The sequence below is a fragment of the Macrotis lagotis genome, chromosome 1, assembly GCF_037893015.1.
Source record: "Macrotis lagotis isolate mMagLag1 chromosome 1, bilby.v1.9.chrom.fasta, whole genome shotgun sequence".
Taxonomy (NCBI): domain Eukaryota; kingdom Metazoa; phylum Chordata; class Mammalia; order Peramelemorphia; family Peramelidae; genus Macrotis; species Macrotis lagotis.
The window spans coordinates 294,373,849-294,387,633 of NC_133658.1; the positions used below are offsets into that span (position 1 = coordinate 294,373,849).

At 40.5% G+C, this 13,785-nt stretch overlaps 1 protein-coding gene across 5 annotated transcripts in view; it reads left to right on the forward strand.

Moving 5' to 3' along the window:
• The window catches only part of RGS3 (regulator of G protein signaling 3), a 183,041-nt gene that overhangs the window by 32,039 nt on the left and 137,217 nt on the right, over positions 1 to 13,785 (forward strand). For 3 of the 5 annotated variants that reach the window (XM_074211137.1, XM_074211134.1, XM_074211136.1), the window contains 4 exons: positions 10,234 to 10,315; positions 11,128 to 11,233; positions 11,476 to 11,818; positions 12,970 to 13,009. In XM_074211137.1, the coding sequence (XP_074067238.1) occupies positions 10,234 to 10,315; positions 11,128 to 11,233; positions 11,476 to 11,818; positions 12,970 to 13,009 (571 nt within the window). Of the gene's footprint in view, positions 1 to 6,052; positions 6,254 to 10,233; positions 10,316 to 11,127; positions 11,234 to 11,475; positions 11,819 to 12,969; positions 13,010 to 13,785 lie in introns of those variants that run through there. The other 2 variants (XM_074211142.1, XM_074211135.1) reach the window with 2 other exon arrangements.

Here is a 13,785-nt window from a genome sequence, read left to right on the forward strand (position 1 = left end):
AGTTGAAGATTGGTTGATGGAACTGGGGATGTTTAGCCTGGAGGCTAGATGTAGTAACTGTCATCAAATACTTGAAAGACTTTGTTATAAAAGATAGATTAGTCTTGTTTTTGTGTGGTCCCAGAGGATAAAGTTAGTATTGATGGATAGAAATTTCTGAGACAGATTAGAATTCTCCAAAAATTGAATGAGTTGTCACAGGATGTAGTGGATTCTCCTTCTCTGCAAACCTTTGGGCAAAAACTAGGTAACCTCTGTGTGTGAATGTATGAGTAGGTATGGGTATGGGTATGTATTTGGGTGTGGGTTTGTGTATGTGGATAAAGGTGATAAGGGTGTGCATATTGGGGGTATATTGTAGAAGGGAATCTTTTAAAGTATGTACTTCTGGTTTGGTGATTTGTGATTCTGTAAATCAGAGAGGTGGAATTTGAATCCCTGCTTTGCTATTCACTGATCATCTGTGGGCCTCAATTTCCTCTTCTGTAAGTTGGGATTATTTCTTAGGACCCTTGTAGTTCTAAATGCTAAGATCCTATGATTTCATTCTTCCAGATTTCTCAAAGAGCACTTCAAAAGAACAACATGGTTGGTGGTGATTCAGCAAGTAACAGCTTCCTGGGTTTAAGTTGCTTGTTATTGACTAACTATAGCCCTTTTCTATGAGCTAAGTGCTTTCTTTCCATTATTCAGGCTTCCTTCCCTCTCAGCCAAAGCCTTAGTGACCACACTAAGGGAATGGGGAAAGATACAGCCCTAGTTTGTGAGGGAGAATCACAACTTGGTGATCTAGATGACCTTAGGAATGTTACCTTCTCTCTCTCTCCCATGGTCTTTCTTTCCCACCTTCTTAACACTGCTTCATCTAGTGGCTGAATGTGATCCATCATTCCTCTGGTGTAATATCTTAGAATGTTGGTAGCAGCTGTTTTTTTTTTTCCTAGATCTGAGACAGGATGGTGTTTCATTGGTTAGGTGTATAGAAACTTACCCTGGAGGACATGGGGATTTGGGGAGGATTTTTGAAATTCTTTTTCTTGCATGGTATGTTATTGGAAGCATAGTAAACAAGAAGTCATTAGTGAGGCTTTGCTTGTGTCCAGCACTGTACTCAACATTACTACAAGCACAAAGTTTAGGGGCTTCTCTGGTCAAGAAATTAAGCCATAGGGATGGCTAGGTGACACAGTGTTAGAGCACCAGCCCTGGAAGTCCGAGGACCTGAGTTTAAATCCAACCTCAGACACTTAATAAGCACCTAGCTATGTGGCCTTGGGCAAATCATTTAACCCCATTGTCAAGCCATAAGTCAATACAGTAATAAGACCACATACAGAGTATCCCAAAAGTCTTAGTACAGTTATAAAGTTATAAAGTTTACAAGTGCACAATGACTCTTGGGACATCTTGTACAATAAATCACTTAAGCATATAATAAAAATAGAAAGTGCATTTGAAGTCATAAAAGGGAGAGCCACACACTTCACTTTAGATATAAATATTTTCTCTCTACTGAATAAAAAGATAAATTTTTCACCTCTTTGCCCACTTGAAAGAATGGGGTGAACTAAGATTTATGCTGCTCCTCTTTGATCTTAGTTCCTGGACTGAATGAACTGGTGCTGAGAGCACAAGAGCCACAACTTAGATTCATCAATATTAGAGCAAGGAGAGAGGGACTTTTTTTTGAAAGATTTTATTTATTTTGAATTTTACAATTTTTCCCCTAATCTTGCTTCCCTTCCTGCACCCCCCACAGAAGGCAGTTTGTTAGTCTTTACATTGTTTCTGTGGTATGCATTGATATAAGTTGAATGTAATGAGAGAGAAATCATATCCTTAAGGAAGAAACATAAAATATGAAATATAGCAGAATTACATAAGATAACATTTTTTTTTTAAAAATTAAAGGTAATAGTCTTTGGTCTTTGTTCAAACACCATGATTCTATCTCAGGATACAGATAGCATTCTTCGTCACAGATATCCCCAAATTGTGCCTGATTGTTGTCCTGTTGGTATGAGCAAGTCCATTAAGGTTGATCATCACTCCCATGTTGCTGTTAGGGTGTACAATGTTCTTCTGGTTCTGCTCCTCTTGCTCAGCATCAGTTCATGCAAATCCCTCCAGGCTTCCCTGAATTCCCATCCCTCCTGGTTTCTAATTGAACAATAGTGTTCTGTCACATACATATACCACAGTTTATTAAGCCATTCCCCAATTAATGGACATTCATTCAGTTTCCAATTCTTTGCCACCACAAACAGAGATACTATGAATATTTTTGTACAGGTGATGTTTTTTTCCCTTTTTCATAACCTCTCACCTGTAGTGGTATTGCTGGATCAAAGGGTATGCACATTTTTGTTGCCTTTTGGGTGAGAGAGGGACTTTTAAAGATGATCTAGTTTAATTACCATCCTATAATCAAGTAAGCTGGTATACCTATTTTAGAGATGAGGCTACTGAGGCCAGAGAAATTAAATAATTTGAACAAGGTCATACAACTTTTTCTCTTACTTTAAAGGGATTGCAGTTTTGGCAAGGGTATTACAAACCATAGGTTCGTGATATCTCTTCTTTTACTCCCAGAGACTTTAGACCTCTTCCAGTCAAATTCCCGAGGCTGACTGATTGGATAGAAATAGAGACATCAGACACAGAACTTGATATCATATTAGCCTTTATATAGTGTATATACTGGTGCCAGACTCTGTGTTGCCCCAGAGCTGGTCTGACTGGTTTTATATGCCCCAGCTTTATGTGATACACATCTGGCTGGCAGCCATATCTCTTGAGTCTGTTCTCAGACTAAGGGAGACACCCCACAGGGTAGTTGCAATGCAAATACTTAGCCTGGGCTCCAGTCCTGAAAACTTTATTTCCCTCCTGCAAAGAAGGGTGAATGAATTGGGATTCTGGTTTGTAGCTATGGGAAGCTGTTTAAGTAGAATAAGGAGCTGTCTGTTCTACAGTCATGTAAGACTAAGAAGGTTGTCCCTTTGGATTTGAGTACCTCTTTTGTTAAGATGTGCTTCTGTTTGCCCTCAGGTGGGAGCAGCCTGGGAATTGGAGTTGTGTCCTCTGATATGGTTCAATTCTCCTTGATATGAACGAGTGAGATGAATTATAGCCACACAACACTGGATCCCAATAGGATAGGAATCCCAATAGAAATAAAATAGGAAATTGGACTCAACAAGGCCAGTGATTTATCAGCATTCAGTTCATTTGGCTGCTTTCCTTTGGCTACATTTTTACTTATTTGTTTGAAACTGTAGAATTTTGCTAGACAAACAAACCTAGGACCTATCCTCCCCCCTCCCTTCCTTTCACACAATCAAAACTGGCTCTGAAAGCTCCCAGTTTATCCAGTCTGGGCTTCTGTGGAGTGTTGCCCAGAGAGTAGCATGAAAGCAGGAACAACTCTTTAAACTCCCTCTAACTGAATATCTTTGAGGGCTCTCTCTCTCCCCAGACTCAGGCAAAAGTCAGGACATAAGAGAGAAAGGAGTTCTTGGAATTTTTATTTGTACTAAAGCTTCCAATTCTGACTGACAATGGCCAACCTGTAATCCCAGCACATAAGAAATTATCCTTAGCAGTTCCATCTTTTCTATCCTGCATGCAGAAGAGGGAAATTTCAATTTTTTTAGTGAAGTATAAAGATAAATTGGGCCTTCTGAGAGGGGAGGGCTTGGGAGTGATGTAGATGACTTTTAAGGAAGGAAGAGAAACTTTAAAACATGCTTCAAGGAATGAGATTGCAAGGCACTTATGGAAAAATTAAAATGTTTGGTGTGAGCTTTAGGGCTTAGATGAAATTACACATCATAAATTGGTAGAGGTCCCAGTCAACATAGTTTGGATTGGGGGGCTAAAATATCTGATTTTTACCTTTTTCAGGTTGAGCACAATTAGTTAGTGGCAAAGTTGGCAAAAATGACAAAGTTGATGACATCTTGTAGTGTTTATCTTGTTATGGAATCTTTAATACTGGCCCTAGGTTTTAATGGAAAATGAATTTGACTCTGTGCCTCTTCTCAATTTTCTTTCATTTTGGTTCCTGTGGGACTGTATCTGGGTGAGAGACACCAAGTCTATTTGCAGTTTGGAGTTGCTTGTATTTCCGAAGTGGAGGGTCCACTCACATGGTGATTTCTTCCTCATCTCTCTGAGCTGCATCCAGGGGGACAGGCTTGGGATGTTCTTTCTGCTATCATTGCCTCTGACTTCCAGTGGATAACCATGACCTTTTAATCTACCATAAAGACATGATGGAGGGGTGGATAGAATTCTAGCCTGAAAGTCAGGAGAGTTATACTCTGACTCTGGCTTTACCACTAAAGTAACTATGTAACTAGGACCGTATCACTCATCCTCTTTAGGCCTTCAAATTCCACTAAAAGGAGAAGGTTGCCTTTACCTATCAGGGTATTTTCAACTCTGAATTCTATGATTTTGTGATTAGGATAGTCCAATTTAGCAAGCATTCAATAATTGTCTATTATTTGAAAGGATATTTAAAGCTCTATCTAGCTCTAAACACTGACTTTCCAATTCAGGTATTTGTGGCAGCAGGACAGAAAGAGCCACACCTCTATTTTGTTCTGTCTATAAAAATTACTTCTGCATCCCATGAATAACATGACTAATATTGGATGAAGTGACTTTTTCCTTGGCTTTGAATCCTTAGTATGACAATTCCAGACCAGATGCGACTCATCCAACAACATCCAACTCAGATGTGTTCATTTAGGTTAATGAGATGAGGAATGGGAGAACTAAGGTTCCCAGGGAATTTGGTAAAAGATGATCAGGGCCGATGCCAAGCAGCAAATCATGTTAGAAACAGCTTGTCAGTCCTTTAGTAGCTCAGATGTCCTTTGTTTAGATGGACTGGGACCTAAAACCTTTTCTCAAATTTTGATAAATTTTTCTTTTCTCTATCCTAATATAATACAAAGATGAACATGACCAAGAGTGTCTTTGAAGATTTATGGGCATTATGTAGAATTAGATCAAGTTTTTATCTAAGTGGTAAGTCCATCAATCTTATTTGAGTTGTCTTTATTTGGTCCATCAGAATTTTCCCTAGGAAAACTGTGGTGATGGATCTAGGTTTTGGAAGTTTCCAAATTGCTTTGACAAAGAGATTCCAAAAGCTAGTATTACACAGTCATCATGTCATTGATTAGATTTAATTCTTTCTTATGTAGTGTCTTACAAAATGTTTCACTTATAACAGCCTTGGTGATATAAGTAGTATAAAGATTACACTCATTTTTGGAAGTTCAGAGTCTGGTTGCACAGATGAAGAAAAATGATGCCTAGAGAAATGAATTTGGTTTGCCTAAAGTCAACATATCTATCATGGTAGAGCCAGGACTTCAATCTAAATCTTCCTCCAAGGCCAGGTTCTTTCTACTACATTGACTGTGCCTTGTTGGTGAACCTCCCTAACCCCTTCCCTTATCCATCTCTCAAGGTGGCATATTGCCATTTGGTGACTATTCTTTTTATTTTTTATCCTACTCCAATCTGCCCTCAGTGCTGCTTCATTTTTTAGCATATTTCACACAATTAGAAATATTGGGGTTGGGTTATTTATTTTAGGTCCTTTTAGAGTAGCCCTTTTGTACATTTATGCAAAACTAACAGGATGAGATGTCATGCTACAAGCAACTGTGGGTCCTTCTTGAATTCCCCAATCCCAATTCTTTTTTCTTTTTCCAGACTGGGTAATCTCTGTGCTAAATGGAAGGGGGGGGAGTAGTTGCAATAGAGAACTGTGTTTTCTGCTTGGGCTTCCCATCTAGGCAGTGTTTGTGAGAACACTGCAATAACAAAGTACTCCATGCTCAAGAATGCAGCCAGAACAAAAGCAACATCAATAGTGCAGGGGCTAGGGAATACTAAATAGTTGACAGGAATTTTAATATAAAACTCTCTCTTCCTTGTCATTCAGAGGTTTCAGGAAGCTCTCTGGCTTATCGTTAAGAGGCATACAGCTCAGACAGGGGTTGGGGAGGTGAAAGGTGATTTCCTGCCATTCTTCTGTGGAGCTGGGTTCCCATGGGCGGTTATGCCAGTTAACTGTGGCTCAGTACAAACTGTTGAGCTTCAGGGTGACTAGAACTCCTCCTGCTTTGGGGAATTGAGTTTTCATGGGGCAACAGCTGAGTTGGGACCAGTAGCTATGAATCGCTTCAATGGGCTCTGCAAAGTGTGCTCTGAGAGGCGTTATCGACAGGTAGGTCTCTGGAAATATAGGGATGTGGGGGCGGGTGGTCGTGGCTGTTTGGAACTCAGTCTTTTTGTGTCATCCCTTTCTCTTACTATGAGCCCTGACTTCAGATTCTTTATCTGCTTGGTAAATTTCTCTTTGACCTCAGTGAAGGGTAGCAGAGGAAGAGGGGAGGAACTTAGAGCATAAGACGGGGATCCTATGAATCCAAGGGATTCAAAGGATCTCACTTCTGTTTTTCTCTTCCCACTGTTCAAATAACCTCTTATTTTGAAAATCCACATATCTGATTCTAATCATTATGTTTTCCTTTTTAAAAACCACCATTATATTTCCTTCCCTTTTTCCTGACCCTTTAAAGTTATTTTAAAAGAATTTTTCATGAAGGGCAACTTTCGCTCTGAGAGTGACATTAGGTGATATAGTGGAAAGAACAGTGGGCTTGGAGTGAAGACTGACCTGGTCTCAAATCCAGCCTCTGGGCATTCCTAGCTTGGTGACCATGGACTTAGCTATTATAAGCCTCAGTTTTCTTATCCACCTAGGTGGGGAAGATACTAATAATACCTGGTTCCTACCCCACTGGGTTGTTTGTTAAAATATATTTTGCAAACTTTAAAGACTTTTGTAAATGTCAGATTTTATTATTAATAAGAATGGAGGGGGGTTTAGGATAATAGGATTTAGAATTTTGTAGATGAGAATGCTGAGGCCTAGAGAAGTCAGATGACTTAAACACTTTCCTAAGGTAGTCAGGAGAAGTAACCTTTTCCTTCTTTTAGTGAGTTGTTTTGGGATGGACTAAGTCAATATTCTTGATGGACCCTGGAACTTTTCTGAATGAAGGACAGAACCTTCAATTCTAGGGTTAGAAGGCAGATATAATTCAGATAGAATCCTGAAGTTAAGAGAAAAGATATTTGGGTCTGGGCTGGTAGGAGAGGGGTAGGAAATGAAGCTTTTTTTTTTTTTTTTGTAAAAAGAAGGCAAATGACAGTGTGAAAACAAGGAGTATCTCTCTGACCCCTAAGTAAGACAACTTCTCTCTGAGGAAGACTTGATTTTTATCCTCATGTTTTTTGACTGCTCTGTGGCTTTTTTGGCAGGGGCAAAATATAGGAAGCACTCCCAGCATACTGCCTCTGGACTGGAGAAGGTCCACTGCCTTTAATGGAGCTTGGACTTTTAGTATCTGAGCAGAAATTTTAAATGCTCCCACCTCTTCCATATCACCTCTTTGAGCAATAGTTTTTTTTTTTTCTGTCCCCTTCTTGCTAATGTATCCCTTTCTTCTAGTCCCCACCCATTCTTGAAGCCACATGAGTCAGCTACTTGGATAATCAGCATGGCTAGAAGTGTCTGTAGTACTGGGTGGCCGCAGGTTATAGTGGACATAATATTAGAAAGGGAGATGATTTATTCCTTGGGGATTGGAGATAGGAGTAGATCACAGAGATTGGGAAGGAGGTTGGAATCAGGAAAATTTGGGCAAAGTTGAGGCTGGGAATGAGCATACCTGGTGAAAGCATTTAGAAGTATACTACTGGCTTGGAAAACCAAATTAAAGGAATGATTAACAAACACAACAAATCAGGAAACAATAGACATGAGATCTCATTGAGAAGAAGACCTTGAACTTGGGAATGAAGATGTTCATTTATTTTCTGCTGGGATCAGAAGCCTTCACCAAGCCTTGCTGTCCAGTAACCAGTTCTGTCATGGCTTTTCCTGTGGTCTTGGACTAGGCCATTTATGCTTCAGGTCTTCATTTATCCAGCTATTTAATGAGGAGGTTTGGATTCCAGGATCTTAAATATTTTCTTCCAACTCTGAATTTAAGGGGTCTGTTGGTGCATGTAGCTAAATCCCATTAGGGAGGTTGTAAATGCATTAAGGTGGTTGGAATGTGGTGTGAGAGATATGGGTTGATTCTGACATCTAAAATGTGAGCACAAATCTCTTACTCTCTGGGTAGCACTTTGCATATCTTCAAAATATGAATGAATAATTGGCATACTTATGCTTAGAAACCAATATGTAAGTATAAAGATCAGTATATATGTATAAATATAAATATATTTTTAATTTTTACTTGGGGGAATTTTTAATGCTCAGTATTCCCTACTCACTGAAAAGAATTCTTTTGGATTGTAACATTATCATAGGCAGCAAGACAAACAAAGCAAGACCAGTGCTTTTACCTTTATAGCTTAATGCATGATGGAACAGAAAACTACTATTATTAGACTCTGCTTGTGTTGTGCCTATCTTAGGGAAAACCAGTTGACTCCCATCCTTTTTTTTCTTCTATTCTCCTCATCCCCATCAATATCAGGATGTGTTTATTCTCTGGTGCAGTCCATTGCTTCCGGAATCTATTGGGGCTAGCCTTTGGAACTGGGACATAGGCAATGTCTTTTTTTTTTTTTTTGCTGTTCTTTGCTGAAGTTTGTTTTTCTTTTTTTTTTTTTCCTGCCTTAGCTATGTATTTTCCCAGAATTCTTATGGGACTAGGGTTCCCCTTCATACCACCCCTCCCTTCATGTCTGTCAGATTTCCTGTTTTATAAACTTGCTTTGAATTGAGTTCCAGGGATGGTAGGAAACAGACCCTCCTGGGCTGCCACAGCAAGGCCAACCAGGGAACCTCAAAGTGAAGACTTATTTTTATTTCTGTGAGTCGGACACAATTTTGCCCTGTTCCTGTTAACATGTGCACCTTCTGTTTCAGGCAGGCCTCAACTGCCCTCCCAGTTGTTCTGTGTCTGTCTAGAACCCACCCATTCTGTAGGGCCCATTTTACCGCTCACCTTCTGTTGGAAGTTCTCTCTAGCTTCTGGCTAGTGCTGAGCTCTCCTGCCCCTTAATTTCAAGAGGCTGTTTTGGTTTTGCTTCACTTGACACTTAATGCTGTACAGCCTTAAATTGTTACTTAATCATTTGTGTGTGACACTAAACATTTGTTAGGTGCCTCCTGGGCACCAGACACGGTGCTAAGGGCTGGGCATACTGATAGGAAAAAAAAACCAGACCTTTCTAGAGAGAGAGAGAGAGAGAGAGACACTTCACATCTCCCACAGTGCTTAGTATTGACACACACTTTCTTGTTGGAGAGACCTACCTGCAAGGGATGCCATTTCAGCCTTCATTAGCTCTTTGAGCCCCATGCCATACCTGGAATTTCTGGAAAGGGGTCAGAGTTAAGGAGGTTAGCATTATCACTCTGTCAAAGAAACTGGGCTATATTTATAACAGCCCTTTTCTGGTCATGGGGGAGCTGGAGATTGAGGGGATGCCCATCAGCTGGGGAATGACTGAACAAATTGCGGTATATGACTTGAGATGAAGTGCTGTTCTGTTCTGGGAAATAATGAACATTATGCTCTCAGTAAAAAAAAAAAAGCTTACATGAGCAGATATAATGGGAAATATACTTTAAATAAAATAACAGCACTATTCCAGGATGATCAATTGTGAATGATCTACCTTTCCTCAGCAGTGCTGTGACCAAAGAGAATTCTGAAGGACTTCTGATAAAGAATACTATCCATTCCTTCCAAAAAACAAAGAACCAGAGCTATGGAAAGGTATAGAAGAGGCAGTATATATTGCTTTAGATAGAGAGGGTTATTTTATCTCCTAGCTTGTGATCTGCCATCCAAATTGTGGTTCCTTGATCAGTAAACCATATTAGGACATGTTAGTGCTGCAGTTTGTCAACCTGTAGCATTTACTAATATAACTTGAAAGAATGCTAGGCGATCACACAGGCTTAACTCCCTGCTGAGAGGTGGTTGGCAAGTTGAGTTCTACCTGGCAGTGGGCAACTTTGCCTGGCATTCAAGACCCTCTCTCCAAAAAACTGGAGTTGCTCTCTAGTTTGTCTTGGGACTGTCAACTCTTGATACCCTTTCCCCAAGGAATAGAAATGAAAGAGCCATGAAGTAAAGGCTTTTGAGAATAACCAGTTGTGGGCATATGTTGTAGATCACCATCCCAAGGGGAAGAGATGGCTTTGGTTTCACCATCTGCTGTGACTCTCCTGTTCGGGTTCAAGCAGTAGATTCTGGTAAGTAAATGATTCATTCTGAGGCAGTTTTTTGACTCTAGACTTATGGGTCCAAGTTTTTAACTCCGTGAATTTGTTGTCTTGTATAGACTGCAGCAGGGACTTAAATAGTGAAACAAAAACTAAAGTATTGTATTGATTTTTAAACTTGGAACCAAACATTAATTTAAAAATGAACTGCAAACAAAACTGAAAACTTTTTTTTCTTGGTGGAAAAAAGCAGGGAATCAATTTGAACCAAAACTAAACCTATTTAGTTTATTAAAAATATTTTAATATCACTAAAATTCAATTTATTTACAACCTCAAATGAACAGAGATGAATGAATGAATCATAAAATTTTAGAACTTAAAGGAGGAAAACAAACCTGTGGGTAAAGCAGAAAATAAGGTAGATGTCAGGACATCTGAGGGAAAGGAATAAGAGAAATAGGGAGGTAGCAGGGAAATGAAGGTGATTAGAGGGGTTGGGGAGTGAGGGAATCCAAGTTAGTGTTGAGTGACATTGATGGTAGACACTTATCTTTACCTGACAGTTCTAGAGAAGGACTGAGAAGGAAGAGGGAAAAACTTGGGTCATCATGCTGACTTTGGGTGAGGTCATGGGACAGTGCATGGATCTAGAGCTAGAAGGAATGAATCCTAGGGGGCATCTAGACCAACTCTTCATTTTACAGCAGGAAGCTGAGGCTTAGGGTGCTTGCTGCAGGCCATGCATGCATCTGTCAGACCTGGCTTGGTCCTTTGCCTGGAGACTAGAGGACTTGTTAGTTTCCTTGAGGTAACTGAGTGGTGGCGGTCTCTTCTGGCAGGGGGCCCCGCGGAACGGGCAGGGCTGCAGCAGCTAGACACGGTGCTACAGTTGAATGAGCAACCTGTGGAGCATTGGAAATGTGTGGAGCTGGCGCATGAGATCAGGTAACTGGGGCAAAGGTTCAGGGCCTCTGAGCACTTGAAGACTGTCTAACCCTTCCCAGGTTCACAGAACCTCTCTTTTGCCAAGTCCTTTACACTGTGCCAAATTGCTGTATCTGCCCAAACTCCTTGCCTACTACTGTGCCCTCAATTGCTTCTGTGTCTCCCTTGGGTTATCAGTGAATCCACCCCCAAGCTAACTGGCATACCCTCTCTCTTCCTTGTCTCCTTAACTACTCCTTCAGGAACTGCCCTGGTGAGATCATCTTGCTAGTGTGGCGTATTATCCCTCAGATCAAACCTGGGCCTGATGGTGGTGTCCTACGCAGGGCCTCCTGCAAGTCAGCTCATGACCTTCAGTCACCTCCAAATAAACGGGAAAAGAACAGTATCCTGGGTACTAGGCCTGAGCAGCGCCGCAGCTGTCACCTGGTGTGTGACAGTTCTGATGGGCTACTTGTGGGTGGCTGGGAGCGCTATACTGAAGTAGGGAAACGGACCCAGCACACTTTGCCATCATTGTCCCGGGCTTCAGCTCCCACTGACCCCAATTACATCATCTTGGCCCCTTTGAACCCTGGGAGCCAGGTAAGAATGTGCACTACTCTACTATGATTATGAGGGTGGGAATAACTGTATGGAGACATGTGTCTTTTACCTGCTAGAGATATTATGTCCCAGAGAAGAGTTGAGAAGGGAGAGGGAAACTTGTGCCATACACTGAGTTATAGGATAGATTATAGGTTATAACAAGGTTATAGCATAGATCATGGATCTGGAGCTGGAAAAGATCCCAGAGGGCATTTAGATTAATTCCTCACTTTATATGCAGAAAACTGATGCGTGGGACATGTAAGTGACTTGCCCCAGACCACATATATACAATCAGAGGCAGAATTTGAACGCTGGTTCTCTGTTTTGGGGTCAACATCCTTTCCTGTCCCATGTGTATGTAATGAGAATTCACCTTCCATCTTGGGATCCCAACTCATGATTACTTGACTCACCTCATTCTCTTCTCTTGACCAAGTCATTTGTTATTTTAGGGGGTTGACTTTTTCTCTTTGAATCTTTTACCCTAAGAAATCACACATTACTACTTCTCCTCTCTTCATTAATTCATTTCCAGACATTTATTAAGTGCCTATTGGGTTCAGATAATTGTGTTAAGTCCTAGCAGAGATGCATAATTTAAATAAGACTTGGATTCTTACTCTTGTGCAATTTGAAATTTAATAGATTTAATATTTAATATTCAAACATAGATAATTAGAATAAACATTACCTCAGTGATTAGATGAGTTTCATGCAAAGTCCTATGTAGGGTCTATGGAGGAAGGTCTTCACTGACTGGGGATCAGGGAAGTTCATATAGATGTGGTAGCATCTGGTTTGTACTTAAAAGGATGGGTAGGAATTCGGCTGGAGATGAAGGCAAAGGGAAGGCTTTTCAGACATGAGGAAAAGTGTGAGCAAAGGAAAGGAAGAGTGCCATGGATCCTCTACATAAAAAAGATTTCCTGACAGTGTTATTAAAAACAGATGGAAAGAAAACTGGAAACTTATAATACTTGTGAAAGGTGATTGCTGTAGACCAGAGAAAATGATGCTGAGGCTTGGAGAAAGAGAGGAGGGAAGAGATGGAAAAGATGTTAGAATAAAGGTAGAACTAGAATCAAGAGGACTTACTTTAGTAGTTAAACTATGGTTCAGTGCTTGCTTTTGTTTTTTCCCTATAGCTTCTGAGGCCCTTGTTTCAAGAGGATAGCATCCCAGAGGGTAAGTGTTTTCTGCCAGTTTCTACTACCATAAAGGTCTCTGGAAAGAAAGTAGAGCTATCTTTTTGACCTGGGGTTAGTGACTTCCCCTTATGATTCAGTGGGGAGCAAAGCTATCTGGGGGCCTTCCCTTCACCGACATCCAATAAACCAACTAACTCTTAAAGAGTCTGGGTGAATAAAGGTGGCAAAAAACAGAATAACTTAATCTTCTGTTACTCGATTTTTGTTGCTTCCTAGTAAATTCTCCCAATCATATTGAAACAGACATTTTCTTCAAAGTCATATGGTTCTTTCTCCTCAAACAGAGGAGGCTTCCATCTCAACTCTTTCTAGGAGCAGCAGTTAAGATGACAGCAAGGGGAGCCATTTTCAAGATCTGAAGTATTGCAGACTGAAAGCACTAATCTCATTCATATAAGATAACTCTCTTAGTATCTTTGAGTGCTGTTGTGCTCTATAATATAAAACACTTTGCATCTCTGCTCTCTACAGTGAGGAAAGAACCAGGACTATGCAGGAGTTATTGAAGTCTTGGTTATGAGTCTAGTTTGTTGAGCCAGTCACTCCCAGAAAATCTTCTCTGTTAAGTATCTTCAATTCCAGTCTCTGGAGCTATTGATTTCTCAAGTTTCATTTGCCTGGTCATTGTTTGTTGTGCAGATCTCTCTGGGAATTGTTGGAGTCTTCCTGGTTTGTGAAGAAGCACAGGGCAGAACAAATGCCAGGTGGATCCCAGTACTAGGGGCTGCTTTTGGGAACTGGTCATAACGACTT